Source organism: Nelumbo nucifera, chromosome 4, assembly GCF_055504915.1.
Source record: "Nelumbo nucifera cultivar China Antique chromosome 4, China Antique-T2T, whole genome shotgun sequence".
NCBI classification, from domain to species: domain Eukaryota; kingdom Viridiplantae; phylum Streptophyta; class Magnoliopsida; order Proteales; family Nelumbonaceae; genus Nelumbo; species Nelumbo nucifera.
In genome coordinates, this window is record NC_142652.1 from 30,320,653 (window position 1) to 30,340,713 (window position 20,061).

Here is a 20,061-nt window from a genome sequence, read left to right on the forward strand (position 1 = left end):
GAAGAAAAGAAGAAAAACAGAAATGATTTGATTTTATTGAATGAAGATAAGTGGAGAAATCCCGCTGCTAGGGGAACCAAACAGCAGAGACACAGTCTGCAGTACAAAACAGCTTGATACTGAACGAAAACAAAAATGCAATCAGTATTATTAGGATAGCTGCTCATCCCCTAGGACAGAGCCCCTGAAACAAGATTGAGATCCCCAACCCCAAATTTGGCCAGAAGTTCTGCCAAATCATTTGCAGATCTAGCACTTACTTGAATGGGATTTTAAAGAGAGAAACTATAATTTTTCCTCTTTTAAGGAAAATCTGAGAGAGCAAGGACATCTCTAGCTGAAACCATTGACTCAATCAATACCTTGCAGCCCCTTAGTTACTACTCCAACCTTAGAAGTATTCCAATTTTAAGTCTTGCAAGACAACTAGCAGTTCTGATCTGAGAGGTTTCCCTTCTCCAATGGACCCCAAAGAACTCAAGAGAATGGAAGCAGCATGATCTCTGAAAGCACCAATTATGCTATGGATGATTCTTTGGCTAAACAAGGGGTATCAAGGGTTGAATTATTTTGGACCTTATGATTGTATCCTGTTAAAATTATGGTTGTGCTCTCATCTCTAAGGGGTGGTAACATCTTGTGCCTTGTCTTAGGGTGAATGTACACATCCTTCTCTTATTAATAAAATCATTATTCATTTATCAAAAAAAAGTAGAGGATTTAACAGCTGTTTGTGTAAGTAAAGGGTGCTTGCAGATTGGTACAATTAATCATGAATAGTAGGAAGCTCGCTCATTACACAGGAATTTCAAATTAAGTTAGAAGGTTTACCATTGATGGATTTATTGCTAATAAAATGAGTTCCATTTTTGTTTTAATTAAAGAAAAGATAAAATGGACATTATAAACAGGAAATGCTGTATGGCCCATCTGATCTGAATTTCCAACAGAAATTCTTTTGATATTGAGCTAAACATGTGCATGTTAATACTCAACTGACATCTAGATTGGGTCGACTACACATACTGTTGTCATTCCACTGTATTTAGGGGCATATCCTGTCTTTCATCATGATAATACCATTAAGTTCACTCTTCAAGTTAACCCTATTCTTCAGTGTTTAACGACCAAATTCATTTGACCTTTAAACAGCTTTAAATGTGTAATATCTTTCTCAAGGGTGATTGGTGGAGAGGGAGAGGAAGAGGCAAGCATGGGCAACAAGAGGATGAGACATGTTGGAATGGGGGAAATCCTGCATTCAATAGTATGAGATTCGATGGTAGGGTTGAAGCATGGGTTGGATGGTTTATGAGTTTTTTTATTAAGGTTGGTTCCCAGTTGGTGGGTGGTTTGTTTTGAGACATGTTGGTTCTGTCAGATCTTCCTTTTGTTTAATGTCATTGTTCTTGGATTAAGGCAGTTGCATAGTTTGGGCTTATCGTGCATATATGGGGCATTTAAACCTCCTTTTGGTAGTTGCTAGTTGGGGGCCATTTTTATTTTTTCCTTGCCTCCTCTCTTTTCTTTATACTTAATTGTATATTCTTCATTTCCAATAAGTTTTCATTACCAATTCTAAAAAAGAACAAAAAATTTTAAAATTCCAATGGGTACCATCAACCTCTTTGGTATCCAACAGATATGGGGGAGTCACAACACAGCTGTACACTTCCATTTGGGAGAGGTGGCTTGTATTTTAGGTGTAAAAGATCCAGGGCCTTCTTCCCTCTCCTATTGCTCATAATAACTGCCAAAAATGATTAAGTTCCATACTTCCTTTCCTTGGTCAATTTGTCTGGTTCTAGGTCTAGGTCTTCCTTCTTCAGTTCCACCTTATCACATTGATTAAATAGTTTTGGGATATGATGCGTGATCAGTTCATTGTTTGTTCTTACCTTGTCACTTAGATGAGTTCTAAATGAGTTGATTTAGTAGATGTTACAGATCTGCCTTGAATTCCATTTCTTAGAGGTTGCTTATTTTTCCTTGTTTTCTTTCACATTTATTACTCATTATAAGCTCATGCCTGATTTTGGTTAGTGAGAAATATCTGACTCTTTCCAGCCAAATTGGTCTTATATACCAGATCTTTTGTCGTGGCAGCAAGAATGACACAAGGGGCTTTAGGTAATAATGTTCCATTTTTTTTTTCATTTTATCATATAATAATATTTTGGAGCTGTCACTGTGAAACTTTCTTATGCCATTTGATTTGAACTTTTACTTAAGTTATTCAGTTGTCAATCCATTTGCTCTAGACATCATATATTCATTAATATCTTTTGGTGCATTTTCCATAGAGAAAGTGTAAGATGCACAGTTCAGTTGGTTTTAACTAGTGGCATTTTCTTTTTGATAGCTGGAAATTTCATTGAAATGTATGAAAACTGAAGTGTACAAGAATAGAGGATGGGGCATTCTCCATAGATATGCATCCACATGTACAAATGTTAAAAAAACGAGAACTAATGTTCCACAACTCTAATAATCTTAAATACTTAAATACTTTAAGAATTGAAGCTGATTCCGTTGTCAATGAGCACGTATCCTTGCAAATTCTTTGAAGTATTCATGATAATTGAAATTCCTCTCAGATTATCAATTAGCAAATAAACAGGGTTTCCTGTTCATAGATCAGTCAATTCTATGGCCAACACACTAGCCAAGCAAAGGGTTATGAGGAATCAAATGTTTTGGGCAAAGTTATAACTGAAATCTGGGAGAGGCTTAGTTCTGCATAAATTCATAATGTAAGTACATTAAAATCTCTTTCATGAAATTTCTGTTACTTATCAAACACACACACACACACACAAGGTTTCCTTCAAATGAATCTCATTGCACTAAACGTAGCTGTCATTGAAGCCCCACTTCCTATTCTCATCCTTCATAGAGGAATATAACCTTTAGGAGCTATCTTATATATTCTTAAAGAAGTCAGCTGCTTATGGTTTTCCTTTAATGTTTCATTCTGATCCTTATGTTTGACAGTTAATGAATTCACAGATAGTGTTGCTGGTGCTTGGAATTTCAAGCAGTGACACGTCACTTAATTGGCTGTTGAGGTACTTGATCCAGTTGGAGTCAGAGAGCAGGAGTGGTCCATGGAGACTGGAATGCTATCATAATGACATTAATAAATCCTTTTTAATATTTAATTTCGGATTAGATAAATCTTTTTTTTTTTCTTTTTCTGTTTTTTGAGAGAAACTCCCAATACAGTAGTGACTATACAGAGTATGGGGATTCACAAAACTTAAAAAAGTAAACTAGATACAAAAAAGTGAACATGTAGACAAATGGATCCTCTAGAACTTAAATTCAGCAATAGATGAGTTTTCTACTTCATGTAAAAGGTATCAGAGGTTAGGTCCATACCCAGTCCACCTCTCCCAAGACCCTGCATAGCTGAATCCAGCATTTGCCATTGGGTAATGGCCTTTTCTATGGTAACATTCTAACATAAGGTCAAGGCATAAAACAAAAAGAAAATGTAGTAATGGCAGCCACAATTGATCAAGAAATGAGAAGAGAGTAAACTAAGTAGAACAGTAGATAATAGGCCTTCTGGGACAAAATTCACACACGAAGATAGAACAAGTTTCCATCACTATTCATGTTAACATCACTTTATTTAAGACCTGAAATTGAGTAACCTTCTAAATACATCTCAGTTTTCAGTTTGTAGTTCCAAATCTGTTATGTATGGTGAGGTGCCATCTTGTCACCTCTTGGACTGTAATTTTTTCTTATGATTAATGAAATTTCCTTTTTACTCTTTGAAAAAAAGTAACCTTCTAAATACAAAATATGCGTGTAAATACCAAAAATTACTCCAAAAATCTGTATAGTTCCAAGACAAAAATTTATTGGACCTTTTTTTTCACCCAACTAAACTCAAGTTAAATCAAAGAAAAGAACACCAACAGACTTCAATATCTTGGGTGACACAATCCAGAGGGGGGCCCCTTGGTGAAAGGTCAAAATTTGACTTTGAGCTGGATACATATTACAGGCAGTTTGCTGAAATCAACTTCATTTCAATTGCCAGATAACAATCCTTTAGGCTATGTTTTGTTAAGAACTTTCCCTTAACTTTCTTTTTCTCTCTTATTTTCCATCAATCCAAATTCCAAACACAGCCTTAGTTTCTCTGATTGATCTGAAATTTTAGACACAGGTAGACTCACAGAACCATCATGTATCAAAGATCCAGTTCAATCCAAACTGTTGGATGATAAGATAGAGGCGGCTTAATGGAACTGAAACTGGTTATCATTGGAGTGGTCTTCTGAATTGTATTTGCACCACTTTCCCTTTCTGTACATGTGATAAACATCCCCCTCGTACTATCTTGTGTGTAGGGGGGGTGCTAGAAACCTTGATATTTTTTCTTTTATGTTTTCTGTGTTTTATGGGACCACCACATTGTGGAAAATGGGACAAACTGTCCACTAGGTGCAATTTCCATTTTCTTATTTTGAAAACTTCAGAAAAGTTTTTTGGAAGACCTGCCATCCTGATCCCCTTGATCACCTTTCTCCCAGAGAAAAAAAAAGCAAAATGTCGATATCCCTTTGTGGTGATTGGTGCCTTCTTCAATACTTTTCCTTCCACTCTTGCATTATTGTTGCCCTGTTCTATTTCAACAAAATGCATCATTCACTAATAATTTGTAAAAAGATTCTTGGTAAGAACACTCTTAAGACCTTGGATACGCTACTCTGGTTAAATTTGAAATTTTAGGGAGCAGGAGAAATGCTATGTATATTATTTACAAAGAAGTATTTTTCTTTTTTCAAAAGAGTGGATAGAATCCAGTGGTTTATAATTTGATGCAAACAGTCAAGCAGATATTTTTCTCTTTTCATCTTAGGCTAGTAATGCACTAGTTTCTTTTCTCCAGCTTTCCTGAAACTAACTTTTTGCTGTTGTCAAAAATTGGAAATTTTCCAATAGATAAGCTCGACCATTGCAGTTGCCGCCATTCAGTAAATTTACTGATTGAACACCTCGTTCAACTGGTTTCCTAGGTTGGCTAACTCTCTTGGAGGTTTATTAATAAGAATGGAGTGCTTAGGAGGGAGCTGACCTGGGGTTCTGAGCTCCCATATTAAGAGTATGCATATATTGTTAGTTGCACTGCTACTAATTTCTATTCTTGTGTTTTTTGGTTTTGAGGTGATTGCTTGTCATTTTTGTTATTGTCCCTTTTGTACTTTTTTGGCAAAGCCTACTTTTCTGGTAAGGCCTGGCTCTTCTCTATATTCTACTATTAATAAATTAAAAGCTGTTATCAGTTTTATATTCTCCATATTTTGTTTGTTATGATCTGCAATCAAACCTTCTTCCTCCAATGAAAAGTTCTATCTCTTCCACCTTTAGGCTCTACAGGCACCAATGAAGTGAAACTCTTCACTTCAGGTTGGCCTTTTAGCTCCTTGCAGTGATATGGTAGGATCAAGGTTCTTAGATTGACTAGATTTTTGTGTTCTTTTTTTTTATCAGCCCTAGATTTTTATATTCTCAACAGCCTTGAATCATAATGTGCATGCATTTGCAATATTTTCATGTGTCATGACCATGAACCCTTTATTAGAAGTCCAGTCAACATTATAACTCAAGGTTTGCAATGTTGTAAGCAAGCTGATTTTATTAAAAAATTATTTAATGAATTTGCGTCCACTCGGTGTCATCTTGCCATCTGATCTTGGTATCCTGTATCCAAGCAACTGAGAGTCTGACTCTGACACCACCATTTGCCTTCTAGTTGTTTGGTTCCCCTTGTCGTCTATCTGTTGCCATGTTCCTTGTCTGTGTTGTCCTGTAGACTTTTTAAGTGTTAAACTGCAAATAGAGTAAGTTGGAACAAAACTTAAACTCACAGGAAGTGCAAATGCTTCTAATAGATCAACCAAATAATCTATTATACAAACAAAAGTTAATATATGGCGTCATGTCCAAAAAGAATTTTGAGATTTCTCAAAGTGGTCATCATGTCCATTAGGCAAGCGATAATACTTCTATTCCACTTATCTATAATATTTTTTCCAACTCATCATGTTACAATACCATCTCATATACTCTAAATAGTCTGTATTTTACATTGGGGAATATGTTGATTCCAGTAATATTTTGTGTTGGCACCTATGAAAATGGAAAACATGTCATGGGAATATTAGGAAATATGTCAACATTTTAAACCACGAGTCACTGGTGTGTAGATCAAACCATCTTTGTCTACTTTCCCACTTTTTATCACCTATTGGTCCCAAGTTCCTATAGATACATTCATTTCAGATCTTATCCTTTCTAGTTTTTTCATTCATCCTTCCCAATATTTGCACTTATGCTATGACCAAAATCCCCTTACTGCCCACAAATGACAAGATAAAATTAAGGGATAAATAATAATTCTAAATCCTATTTTGACCTTCCAGCAGCATATTGAGGGGCCTTTTAGGATCTCCAACATTATTCTCTGGCTTTTTTTCTTTTGATAAAGATTATTATCTGGCTTGAGAAAACTTGACTGTGTTGAATTTGGACGTCAATTATGCAACTGGCAATGTGGTGAGAACTATCCTAGTTGAATTATGTTGCTGTCATTAATTTTTCCTTATGTTGGGCAACTCCTTGAGTTCTTACTTAGTTCATGCTATCCCTTTCTTGAATAAATACCTAATTGCTTAGCCCTTGTAGAATCAATGAGGAACACAGGCAACATCATGCTGTCATGCTCTGGTAGGGAAGGGTGGGGTATCTTCTATGGAGTTGGGAGGCTTTGTAGGAAGACATGGTAATAATCGAGGCACCTCAGGAGGGGAAGGGACAAGCTGGTTACTCTACTGCAAATAGTCTATTGGATTTCTGGAAAGCAATTGGAATTGAGTCTTCAAGGAATTGGAAGGCTTTGAGTCTTTGTTTCCTTGCTTTCTCAGTTTCCCTTGAGGACTTCTGGAAAGCTATTATTGGATTAAGGGCTTTATCACTGCAATAGTATCTAGCAATGGAAATCCAGGTGGTACAAGTAGAGGGGTAGATTTAGGGCTGTAGAATCCTTGTTTAAATTAATGCTTATGAGATATCTATGGTTTGCCCTAGTTTTTGAAATGCTTGGATGTTGTTTTGGGTCAGTTTTCAATTGGAATCTGTAAAAAAGCATGAGTTCTTAATTGGTGAGTTAATAAATAGCCACTATTGTTTTTGATGAAATAAAGTTTAGTCTTGTAAATACTGGTTGTTGCCATGAACTTTTCTTGTTTTTTTCTTTCTTACCTTTTTCTTCTTCCAAGTGTTCTCTACCTCTTTACTGTTAACTTTGACAGCCATAGTTTTCTTCTTTCTAATCTCTTGTTCATTCTTTGATGGATGGCAAGCTGTCTACTTGTTTGTCGATCCCTATTCTCATTGATCACCAAAAACCCACCCTTCACCCAAAATCCTACCTTATCCTACATGTTCTTTGTAACATTTTGTTGGAATTGAAATCTGTGACTTCTGTGACCTTTTGATTTAAATGTTGGGGTGCAATGTGGGTGGGTCCAACCCGAGTTTTTGCATGGGTTGGGCCTAAGGTTTTGGGTTGTGGGCTGGGCTTGGGCCTGAAAACTCAGGCTCAACCTAAACTTGGATTGGGCTTGGGTTGAGGCCTTGGGTAGCGTGAGCTTGGCCCAATCCATCCTAAACCCGACCCAATCAATTCTACTCTTTAATTGGACCATAAAGTCCAATAAAAAATGATTATGCAAAAATATATACATAAATTTTTTTTTTGAAAAATATATACATAAATTATTTCAAACCTGACCAACCCGTCCTAGCCTGACTAATCCAGCCTGGCCCAGTCCGAGCCCGAGTCCAACCCAAGTTGTGTTGGGCCTGGGTTGGTCTTAACCTCTGGTTGGGCCAGGCCAAGCCCAGTATTGCACCTTTATGGTTGGGCCTGGGTTGACCTTAAACCTTACCCAACCTGCCTGAGTTGCACCCCTATATAAATGGATGAATAAAAGTTTTTTTTTTTCCTGTTTTTAACATGTAATTAAATAAAGATATTAACTGATGCATTTTTATATCTTATTTGCTTATGTGATAGATAAATTATTTATATATTTTTTGTACATGAGAATATAATTCTATGAAAATTTTGACACTTGTCATTTTAATTTATGTTTATTTACAAAAGATGAGGTGTTGAGGCTTAAGCCTCATCCTTGAGGCTTAAACTTTTACACGTGGAGGTCCTATTATTGTGCCTGTGGCACTTCATTTTGTATGATTGGTCTATTTGGAAGAAAGAAATGGTATGATCTTTGAGAGACAATAAACATTTTTTCATTATATGCTGTAGTTTATCTTTGGCTCAAGTGTTCCTTTTTTTGTGCAGCTGTGGGTTATGGATTCTATTACATTCGCTCTCTGTAAGGCTGGAAGATGGAGAAAGCCACTTGGCATTTACAGCAATATGTGATTTCATTCACAACTTTTTCATTTGCGAGGAGTGCCGCAAGCATTTCTACGACATGTGTTCAACGTGAGGGTGCCTGAACTATCTGTAAGTTGTAGCCTTCACATTCTCCATGATCCCTTGAAGGTTCTCATTTGGATTTTACTCCCTTGCAGTGTTTCTCGTCCCTTCAATAAGACAAGTGATTTTGTCCTGTGGTTATGGGAGGCACACAACAAAGTAAACAAGAGGCTAAAAAAGGAAGAGGCATCTATGGGAACAGGTGACCCAAAATTCCCAAAGATGATTTGGCCACCAAAGCAGCTCTGCCCATCTTGCTATCACCCCATAAGAAAGAAAGATGATGGCACCAGTCAGACTGAATGGAACTTAGATGAGGTGTCCAAGTTCTTGGTTGGCTATTATGGAAATATGCTTGTATCTTCGTACAAAGACAAGGTTCTCCTTGGGCTTAACGGGAGCAAGAATTCTTTAGTTGATGATATGGTGGCCTCGACGAATGCAGTTGCCGTGCCTGTTGGAGCTGCTTTGGCAATTGCTGTTGCCAGTTGTGCATTTGGAGCGCTTGCTTGGTTCTGGCGTTCCCACCAGAAGAACCGGAAGTACTTACACCAACCACACTTATTAAAGAATATATGATTAGTATGAGTGTAATCATATAAGTGATCTTTTTCAAAACCTTTTAAGTGAAAAGAAAAATGAAATTAGTGGGTTTCAGGTTTGTTAAGTTTCATTGAAGGTTTGATAGTTTTCTTTTTCTTCATCCCGCATTTCAGGCCAAGGAGGAAGTGAAGTTGGGATTATTCCGGATCAATCCAGGCATTGCCATTAAGGTGCATAGCGTGGTTCCTCTGGGCTCTTATCTTAATACACATAAGGTTTAACTGAAGCCACATACTGCCTGCTCGAGCTCCACCTACAGACTTATTATTCCTTTTTCTTTTACTAGTTAATGGCATGTACATATGCACTTCGTAACCATGATTTTTCTCGTTAGCATTTCATAATCATAATTCCAAAATTGCCAGTCAACTAAGATTGTGGTAACTTTCTCTTTCATTTAGTTATCTTTTATACATTGCTTGCCTTCATTTAACTTTGCAAACCTTGTAACTTGTAAGAGAGATTGCTACTGTTAGCCATTAGACCTCACACAGTGAATTTTTGCTTCTTGTTACATTAACATGGGAATTAAAGTTTATGATCAAGGTTCAAATTATTGATATGATATGGCTGATACACTGGCATTGGTCAACAATTTGCTATTAATATTCCTTTAAACTTTTTTGACAGTTTTTATAGGCTGTCCTGAAAGCTTGGACTATCAACATATATCTAATTGAATCTGATTTCCTCTTAAAATTGGTCCTCACACCCACCTCGCAGAATTTCCAGTCGTGCATTGGGAACATTTTCCCATGAATAAAAACATACAAGCAGTGGCTGCAAGGGCTGTGAGGACATCCAAATTCTAATGGTCCAATCTTGTTTTTAGATATTTTAAATGATTTTTATTGCAGGAAAGAGGATGAGTCCATCGATGATCTAGTAGGCACAATGGTCTAACAATAATTTATGTCAAAAATGAAGTTTTCTTAATTTTTTTAGGAAAATTTCAAAAATTAGAAAAATTAATTTATTTCCATGGTAAGGAAGAATTATAAAATGTATCAATGATCTACCAAATTCATTAATTTAACAATAATTAATGTTTCTTATAATGAAATTTAGTATATTAGAAGCTCAAACATTGTTCTGGGCTCCTAGTATTGTCTATTGTAATTTATCTCTTCATATAAATTATGAAAGTGTGCATTTGTTATATGTTTATGCCTGTTTATAGCTATTCAACTTTAGATTCAATGTTATTGATGTTTTTGTGGGATTTATAAGAGTTTCCAATGTATCTGAAACCTAACCATACCTTCCCATTGTATCCATGTGCATAATCATGGTGCAGTATTATCTACCAGGCGAGTTCGTATTTGTTAATCACAATACATTAGGCTGCCTTTGGAATTAATGTAGAACCTCATCAGTGTAAAAGTATATCGATGATGTTTTACACTGAACCGTAAAAAGTGATTGTTAACTTCAAAAAGCGTGAATTCAAAAGATAGTTTTGCATCGATTTTATCAATATAGTATGTACATTGATAACCAATGTACTTTTGATGAGGTTTTATATCAATTTAAGACATAAAACTCCACTCCATTCAAATGCCGATAAATCTAAACCAGAGTGGGGTTTTATGTCAATTTTGATTTAGGCTCCTTCCAAACAAGGTTTAAAATGTCAATAAGGGGAGTGTTGTTCATGTGGCTATACAACGGGGTAGCCATTCCCCAAACCCCTGGTGAAGGTGGGATTCGATCCCAAACCTTTGCTACAACTTGGCAACTTCAATGGGCTTTTGATGCTCGTCACATTACAAATCGAGAGCAGTTACCAACTTTCATTGCTGGACTCTGTTGTTTTAGTAGTTTAATGTGGGTGTGTGTGTGAGAGAGAGAATCTGTAAGCGACACAATCAATGACGCCAAAACCCTTCTTTTAACTATTGATTCTCTGTAATAATCAGTGAGAGTTTTTGGGGAGCTAGCTGAATAAACATCAAAATCTGGTGCACGATGCACCAACATAAACCAAGTACTACTTAACAGATGATATGCTTCGCTTCAACTGTCTGCAGATGGCAACACAAATATGACAATTTTTGGGCGGTTATCCAAAACCAGAGACCAAGATTACAGTCAAAGAATAATCAATAATTTCGTTGTCTTGGTCTCATGTCATATGTCGGTCTTAATTTTCAATCTTCCAAGACTGACTTAACCTTTTAAATCTTATTGTTCACCGACACTAATGGCATCTGAAAAGACAGACTCTGGATTAAGATGGAACTTTTGCCTACAACAATTAATTAAATTAGCTCACAGCCTCCATGGGTTCTTACCGGTTTTGATTGTTTTGGGCCTGTGTCTAAAAAAAAAATATAAAGCAAGGAGCTCATCAAGGATGAGTAACCATCCAATGAAGACAAGAAGATTGAAATCAACAGTGTTTAGGTCCCCCCACCTGCACCTAGAAGAAGGTACAAAAAAGACTGTAAGACCAAAAGAATTTGGTTTAGAGCTGAACACTCGATCCCTATCCTATCTAGGTTTCGGTTGACAGCCCAGGTCAGGTGAGATCTCATAGAAGATGAACGATGATGCTTTTCTAATCATTGTATCGGGTCATCTGGTATTTGATTGTTATATATTCCTTATCAAAAACTGGGAATATAAAGTTGAAGGTGGTTAAATGTCATTTATCATGGATTTGTTCAGACTTCAGTACTGGAGCAATTTGATGCAGATGAACAAAGATATTTTGGGATGCACCAAAATTGGCATGAAAGAGCAAATTTTAGTGGACATCTTTTCAAAAGCCGACCACGATAATCCTGAATATTTCATGCAAAACTGTGGCAAAACGAACTGAGTCGAAGGTACAGATTTCATTATCTTGGTCCTACATGTTGCTGCTGCCTGCTGGTAACGTGCACTAATTAAAGTCACCAGGAGTTGACATTGGTCCACATCATCATCTCTGTCATGGTCCGAAGCACCCAAAGATCTATCACGTCAGTGACGTAAGTGGCATTTGATCACCCACCACTGTGTTTTCAAAACAACTAAAATTAGCTACCGGGTCTGGTTACTTTCCCTTGTTTTTACGCCACTGGGTATAGAAAGAAAGGTTAGAGCTCCACGGTGACTAGGCATCCATTAAGGAAGAAACACATTAATGGTAAGAATTCAATATGTTTTTTTTTTCGTTTCCCCACCTAAAGAACAATAACAGAAAAAAGGAAAAACGACAAAAAGAAGGGAAAATTTAAAAGTTAAGCAATAGTGGCTTGGTATATCCCAAGCTTTGCTTTCATTTTCATTCATGCCATTTATAATGTGGCTGAATTACAGGAACCCATTGTCAAGGACATCAAGCAATTAACAAATTTCCATTTTTCTAAGATGTTAATCTGGTTGGATACTTATCATTTAACTAAAATATTAAACCCAGTATGATAGATTTTAATCATATATACTTATTTACTGAAAGATAAGATTGTGGTCTAATTCAATCTAATCCATTTTCAAAACAAACAATTAATCAACAATTGAAGTTTTACCCAAATTAAATCAACAATTGATCTTAGAGTGATAGATGAAGCGGTCAACATAGACAATTAGATGGGCATTCTGTTTCACCTAAATTTTGTGGACCTTGCTAAACATTTAACTTTGAACCAAAGTCGATCTAATATCCACACCAATATCTCCATAGGTTATAAGTATAGTTCTGATATTAACATCACAGAATATCCATACCCAACCATATTTTCATCTTTGATTGCTTGATTAATATTTTTTAAGCAATATTAATATATACAATTCCTTTCTATACATGTATTTTTCAGATGGTGTCATCTGAAGACATCATACATCTAAAAAGCTAGTTACATTATAACTGAAACTCATTTGCTTAGGGATTGCCGACTGGTTTGATCTCAGACACCACGCAAGATGCTTTCTTTATCATGGTATGCATTTTTTACAAGGCATCTACCCACAATTCTCCATTTCTCATCAGATAATTGGTAGTAGCTGATGACAATTGTTGTCCCTTCTCAAATAATTAATGAGGCCAACTAAGCAGGAGCTTTCCTGAGTAGCTGACGATCATCAGATACTATCCATTACCACTTGTCATCAGTTTGTTTGAAGTTCTACCAATGAAGCAGTTTAGTGCACACGAATGAGATGCGCATGAGGCTGCAGTTGTGGCTGCTGATTTTCTCCTTCAGATGTAGTAATCAAGGTAGGAATCTCCTACAAGCCAAAAAAATTAAGTTGATTAGTGTGTGGTGGTGGTTGGCAAGTTTTTTTGAAAAGACGCATTGAGCTTTTGCATGAAGATCTGAGCAGCCTGAAGCTAGTTTGGCTACCGCACGAGAGTGTGAGAAAGATGCAAAAAGCTCCATTTGGAGCTTGCTTCCCGAAATCAGCCCAAAATGAGCTTCTCGCATCTTTTTGGTACACCAACTTTTGGTGGCTAGATCTGTTACAAACCAAACGGAATAAGACCATGACGCAGTCTGCCCGGCTTATAAACAGCCGAAAGACCACACAAAAAGACATGCCAAACGGGGCCTTAATCTGGGAAGAGAGAAGATTTTTGCTACCTGTTGTTGGCGACGGCGTTGTAAAGCAGTCACTGCTTTCACCATTATATAGATTGGAAGAAGAATTCCCACACTTCTCAATAGTAACAACTGTCAGATGTAAGTAGTATAAATGATGGAGTGATAGAATTGGTATATCATCATATGGGAATGGTTTTCAATAGTTCTACTAATAGAAATGATGACCAGCCAGCCTTACCATGAACAATGGGAACGAGCACTCCTCTATCCCACTTAGTACGATGGGAAGGGTATGTCGTAGAACCAGAAGGACCATGAACTGCAAATGAAAAAGAAATGAGAAGAGAATACAAGTAAGTAGCAGCTCTAGAGAATTAGGATGAACCAATCAGAACAAGAACCACTATGTCAGATAAAGTAGGATGAACACAAGTAGCAGCACATACATGGGATTGAGAATAGGCATGTCAGCTGGGTTGCTTAGACAATAACTCTCAATTGCTCAGGAATAAGGGGATTGTAAAAATATTTTCCAAGAAGCCTCCGTCACATATCCAATGAGGCCCTATTCTTATTTGCGTTCTAGATTTAAAAAGTCAAAATTTTGGATTGAGAAAGTGAATTCACAGGATCCCCAATCTGGACAGTTTTGATTTGCCGCTTCATCCCTTGACATGGCAGAACCCGGTGGATTGAAAGGAAGTGAGTAATCTAGTCGTGCCACAGTGCCACTGAGTGATGTCTAAGCTATACAGGGATCTTTCATGCAACAAGATGGCAGGGGTCCAAAAGGGCCCCCAGTTCCTCTAGCCATCCTCTATGGCTCTATCTAAAACCCTTGCCCCCTATCTAGAATTAATCCTTTTTACTAGCAACTTCATACTTTCTGTTGATTAATACCAGTGGGGAATATGCTAGTAAAAGTTGGGATATAGAGCTGATGTGGACAACTGAACTGAAAGTACTGCAGATCTGGAGGATTTTCTATTTGATGGAGAGTTAAGATTGGACACATTGTTCCCTCTGTTACATGTGTTTTGCAATAGTAGCTTTAGCTGTTTGCTAACATGAACCTGTATATATCTATATCTATCAATATATGGAGAGAGAGAGAGAGAGAGTACAATTATAGCCACTATGCGGCAGCACATCAAGCTTCTAGAAGTGGAAACTGTATACTCGTCATAGTCAGGATCCAGGAAATCACGATCTGTTGCAACCATTGCTATGAATTGAGGATTATGCAGGTCCCTTCTGGAAATCTCCCAATTCCCCCTGTCAGAAACATCAGAAGCACATTTTTAAATGTCCTGGTAAAAGGATATGACATAGGTCCATGATCGGCAATAGGAAAATTGTAACTAAAAAGAATATTAGCTCACAATACCTGAAGTTCATTGGAATACCTCCGTACCGAAACAATTGAGGTGGTGCTGTATAACCTGGTTTGAATTGCTGAAATCTCATAATATACAACGAGGAAGAAGACAATAAACCAGTAAACATTTATTATTTTGCTAAGGAAAACTTTGCTGCTAAAATCTGATCTTAGAGAGGTTAAAGTAACTAATGACTTAGACAAACTAAGAAGAGTCTTATAAAAGATAATCATATGAATAAATAAGATTGGTAATCACAGAAGGATGAAAACAAGTTGAACAGATTGAAGGCATCACTGTGAAGCCAATCACACACCTGGTGGCAAATCTCACACATGGTATCACCCTTCTCATTACACCACCTTTGGATGCATCGACGGTGAGCATACTGTAACAATTAAGAGGTAGATGAGATTACAGTAGCTTCATATATAATCCCCAAGGAGAAATTAAGATTAGAGTAAAACAGAAAAAAGATAAATGTCAGTGCATGGAAAAGAAAAAGAAAAAAAAAGAAAAGAAAAGAGCTCAAGTGCTCAACTAATTAATATGAAAAATTAATTAATATGTTACTGCCCAGAAGATTATGATTAGACAAATAAATTCTGAATTTCAATATTTAAACGTTCCAGAAAATAGAATTAATCAACTTGACCATATACAAAATTTGTATGGAAAAAAGAAGATGCTTCAAAGAACACGTGTAGGTGACAAGTTGCATCTTAGCCCATAGGATGAACAAAGTCTAATTATCCCGATCTTCCAGGTTGAGTTCCATTGCTACTACTTTAAAATTCTAATTTTAAGCTACAAAGAACACATGCATATACATTTTGGTCGCATCATATTAGAAAACATGAAAGCCAAAAAGTCAGATAATATAATGTTTGCATATTATAAACAATAATCTATAATCTAATAGGTAAAAGCTTTGACCAAGAGAAGACTGGAAGTTTGCCCAAAACTTGTCGAATTCAAATGGTCCTCACTCCTCAGTATTGAAACATCTAAACCAAAGCTAAACGCATAAGAAATAATTCAGCTTTAATCGTAATGTTTAGGCAAGACCTCTAGTAGGAAATTTAACCATTCAAACAACCTTGACTAAGTAAAACAAGGTTAATTTAGCACAAAAAATAAACAAAGATGAACAAATTGGAATAAATAGAAGCTTTCAAATGAAGAATACTTGAGAAAATAAGAAGCAACAATGATATAACAGCATGAGCTTAGGAACTAAATGAAGTAGCATAAAAAACAAAAAGCAACAAGCAAATGAAGCCCAACTGGCAAACAAATTATGCAAATTGAAGCCTGACTAACCTTCAAGCTGCCACAGCAAGCGCAGGGTGTTTCCATATTTGAATCTACATCCTCATCCTGGCAAATTCTGCACTCCACCAATTTCCTAGGAGATGATCCGTGACTTGTGTCCATCTTATCTGGAGAGAATTGGGTTGTCATGTCTTCAACTGCTGAGGGTGTGGAATGCAAAGATCGGTTTCTGCTCTCGATCGCAGCTTCTAGTGTGGATTCAGTAAGCAACCGATCCACCAGTAACACGAAATGATCCCCCATCCTCAAATAACAATCAAGGAATGAGAAGAGAAAAAGTAAAAATTACAAACCCCTCTCTGCAACCTCTTTCCTTGACCAAATTCTTGCAAACAGAGATTGAATACCGTCCAAACCACGCGAGAAAGAAAGGAAAAAGGACCTCTTTACTAGTCAAAACCAGTGATGGACCTGCAACCAGAATAAGAACTTGACAAATGGAAGAACAAAACAAACAAAATTTCATGAAGCATATAAATGAAAAGCGAAAGAATAGTGGTTACCTTAAACAGTAAAGGAAAAAAAGCGGGAATGAAATTGCATTAGAACATTGAAAACCCAACATGAACGGAGGGAGGAATAAAAGGAAAGGGAGAGTTGTGGAGGAAGAAAACAACAAAAGGTGGTGAACGTACCAGACAAAACAAAATTGCATCCACAATCAGAAAGTGTCCCTCAAAACAAAAAGGAAACCGAAAAATAAAGTCGGAACGAAGGCAAAAGGAGAAATCTGAAAAATAAAAGGTACCTTTATCGATATAAAATGCTTTGATTAAAACATCCTTTGAAACAGAAAACCCAGCAACCAAACGCAAAAAGGAGAAGAAAACTATTGAAACCCAACTCAGAAAACACCTTTAAAACCCGAAAACGCATCAAAACAATAAAAACACAGTACCCATAACGGGAAACAGAGAGAAAGTAAAAACCAAAAGAAACCCAGATGAAAAGGCGAGAACAGGAGATACCTTGATCAATCAAAACCGTTAAAGAAACAGATATCAAAGCAGGTATATTAATACATAAGAAAACCAGGGAGAAAAAAAGTAAAGGAGATAGGAAGGACTTACAAGGAGGGAATCGGATTTCTCCAAGGGAAGAAAGCTCCCTACGGGTTTCTTCGAAATCTCTGTTCTGCAACGAAGCAAGAGATTGAGTGTCGCCGTTATCGTTACACAAACCCGATCCAAACAATCAATCTCTCTTTCTCTCTCTCTATACATATTTTACGAGGCTTTTGTATTAAACCTCATGCTCTCTGTTCCTTCTTCTCCCTCTCTCTTTTCTCCCTCTTTGTAGTTCGTAGTTTGTACGGAGAGAGAAGAAAGAAATGAAGAGAGATTCTAACGGCAAGGCCGCTGCCCACGACCGCCACGATTCCTTTTCCTTCACCGGTTTTGCCGTTAAAAGCCTCCTTTGTGGTCGTAAGTCGTAACACAAGAGAAGTGGAACTTATCTTCATTTTCCCGCATCTTTTGTCTCAAGTCATTATCCACTGGTGCAATAGCACAAAAACTGTTCTGATCTTGAGGGTCCATTTGCATTTGGTGGGTCCATGTTGATTTTAAGACCATCTTCTAGGACTTTCAGGGCCAAGTCCATGATCCCAAATTCCCAATCTTCTGATGGATAGAAGGATCAACTTAATTGCTGGCGCGAAGTAGGCTGCTTATTGAGATTGATATCATTCAATGGACATGATTGGTTGAGTGGGGCCAGTTTAATGGGTGGTTCTAATTGATCAGAGTGGACAAGTGATCCACTTTTAATGCAAGGAAGATATCTTTTACTAGTACAATAATAACGTATTATCACATCATATGAATCCACTTCTTTCCTTTATTTATAGATTTATTATTTATTATAGGCACTTGTCTCTCAAGTCAAGAATTGTGGGGGTGGTGGGGTGACTGTCAATGATGGATGGAGCAGTAAAAGACTTGTTTTTTTGAATGAATAGGCCAATCAAACTGTTGATGGGTTTCAACTCCCAACTTCCAGTTTAGAGGTGTCCAAGGTCAAATTAAATATATCCCAATTTTAGGGGTTGTTGCCAATGGGTAAATATGTATGATTTTGTTTTCAAAAATAAAATCAATTGACCCACAAAAATTGGGATATATTTGACCTTGGAGACCTCTAAAATGAGAGTAGAGAGAGAGAGACCCATTGAAGGTTTATTGTTTTTTGTCAACGCCCTAAATATCCTGTTAAGGGAGAATGTTGTTGAACAAAGTTTAAAATATCACAATGTATTGGTGCATATTGTATATATTACATGTATCAAATTTTTAATTTATGAAAATGTCAAATATAGAGAGTTAGGAGGTTCTTTATGTTTAAGGGAAAATCTATGATGCAGAAAAGATATGGTATAGGAAGAGTTTTGATCAATCAAAACTCACTCATGAATTTTGATAAATAACACCTAATTGGATACTATGTTTATGATTCCAGTTGACTGATCAGAAGTTTTTCAGATACCATATCCTTTTCATATCATAGTCGAACCCTATGTTTAAATATTAGAACTCCTCCTACCAAGTTCATGTTGAAAAAATAAAAAGAACTCTAACCTTTTGAATTGTGTGAAACACAAAACATGTATATCGTGTATATCGATATTTTAAACCTTATCGCTGAGTATGAATAAAATGCTTTCTCTTTAAAAAGAAAAAGAAAAAAAAAAAAGGTTTGATTAGCCTTTTTCAAAATAAGTCTCTCCATTCATCATTGATAGTTAATGCATTGGCCTTGTGATTCAAACTTCATCCACCTACAATTCTTGTTGAGAGATATGCCTAGAAATATATATAAAAAGAAAATTGAGAGATAAAGTTGAGGCAAATGATGTTATAGTAAATGCAACACATTATTTTTAAAAAGCAAAACCATACATATTGGCAGACACCTTAATCTTAATTATCTGGTCTACCACATTCAATGCCTTTGATTTATATGCTTTGTATACTTAGAGCTGTTAATGGGTTGGGTGTATCCGATAGATCCAAAATCAACCAAATCGATTATGTCAGTTCGTGGTTTTGTCCCAATTTATAGTTGTTATTGGTTCTTGTTATTCCAAATGATCAACATCCGCACCAATTATATTGTTTAATAATATATAGAAGTCTTTTGTTTTTTTTTTCATAAATTGTCATATTTTATATCTTCACAGTATATAAGATAATTTTGATTGAAGACATTTGTTTATCAACATATAAACAATTTATTATTTTATTATCATTTTTGTTCAAGTTATATTATCAGAAATGAAGTTATAAATTGTTATCATTGTTATAGGTAATTATAGATGCCAAGTATAATCTGGTTAGACCCAATTATCCCAATTAGTAAATGGTTTTGGATTGGTCAACCCTATCTAATGAAGTCAGATTTGGCCCTCCACTGACATCATAACATATGGCATCTCAGAATAGCCGGATGACACCCTTACATTACCTAGGTGATGACTTGCCTTAATTAAAATGATGGAGTCCCAAATGACGACCTACCTACCTCTGCTGCTGATTTGACGACCTGCCTTTGCTGCCAACCTGACAACCTTCCTTTGTCGTCGACCTGGCGACCTCGTCTACAACTCAGGCACCCTAACGTACACGGCTAGCAGCGCCTCGTCTAGGGCCGACCTATGGTACCTCATCAGTACCAACCGAAGTGACCT

General features: G+C 36.5%; 2 protein-coding genes across 7 annotated transcripts in view; one reads left to right on the forward strand and one right to left on the reverse strand.

Moving 5' to 3' along the window:
• The window catches only part of LOC104587749 (sulfhydryl oxidase 2-like), a 51,387-nt gene extending 41,692 nt beyond the window's left edge, over positions 1 to 9,695 (forward strand). For 2 of the 3 annotated variants that reach the window (XM_010245469.3, XM_088903203.1), the window contains 3 exons: positions 2,090 to 2,130; positions 8,390 to 8,536; positions 8,626 to 9,196. In XM_010245469.3, the coding sequence (XP_010243771.1) occupies positions 2,090 to 2,130; positions 8,390 to 8,536; positions 8,626 to 9,109 (672 nt within the window). In that variant the 3' untranslated portion in view covers positions 9,110 to 9,196. Of the gene's footprint in view, positions 1 to 2,089; positions 2,131 to 8,389; positions 8,537 to 8,625; positions 9,197 to 9,246 lie in introns of those variants that run through there. The other variant, XM_010245470.3, reaches the window with a different exon arrangement.
• A 3,149-nt stretch (positions 9,696 to 12,844) lies between these two features.
• Positions 12,845 to 17,858, reverse strand: LOC104587750 (uncharacterized). Of its 4 annotated transcripts, none has more exons than XR_733641.3 (9): positions 17,447 to 17,858; positions 16,365 to 16,787; positions 15,358 to 15,429; positions 15,050 to 15,117; positions 14,787 to 14,937; positions 13,901 to 13,981; positions 13,702 to 13,791; positions 13,465 to 13,577; positions 12,845 to 13,348 (listed from the first exon to the last, which is right to left on the reverse strand). XR_733641.3 is itself a non-coding variant. In XM_088903859.1 (9 exons), the coding sequence occupies exons 3-9, from the start codon at positions 16,503 to 16,505 to the stop codon at positions 13,262 to 13,264; spliced, it is 690 nt and encodes a 229-aa protein (XP_088759985.1). In that variant the 5' UTR covers positions 16,506 to 16,564; positions 16,670 to 16,787; positions 17,447 to 17,823; the 3' UTR covers positions 12,845 to 13,261. The 4 variants fall into 4 exon arrangements, 3 of the variants coding, with proteins under 3 accessions (XP_088759985.1, XP_010243775.1, XP_088759984.1); XM_088903859.1 differs by lacking the exon at positions 13,465 to 13,577 and having other exon boundaries at positions 16,365 to 16,564; positions 16,670 to 16,787; positions 17,447 to 17,823; XM_010245473.3 differs by lacking the exon at positions 13,465 to 13,577.
• Between the last annotated feature and the right edge of the window lie 2,203 nt (positions 17,859 to 20,061).

Bases quoted from the DNA above. Each gene is read 5' to 3' on its own strand.
- LOC104587750 (XM_010245473.3), bottom strand. From the start codon at position 16,619: ATGGGGGATCATTTCGTGTTACTGGTGGATCGGTTGCTTACTGAATCC. The intron at 15,430-16,364 runs GTTAGTCAGGCT...TAATTGTTACAG, and splicing joins CTTGCTGTGGCAGCTTGAAG to TATGCTCACCGTCGATGCAT. The intron at 14,938-15,049 runs GTATTGTGAGCT...TGTTTCTGACAG, and splicing joins GGTATTCCAATGAACTTCAG to GGGGAATTGGGAGATTTCCA.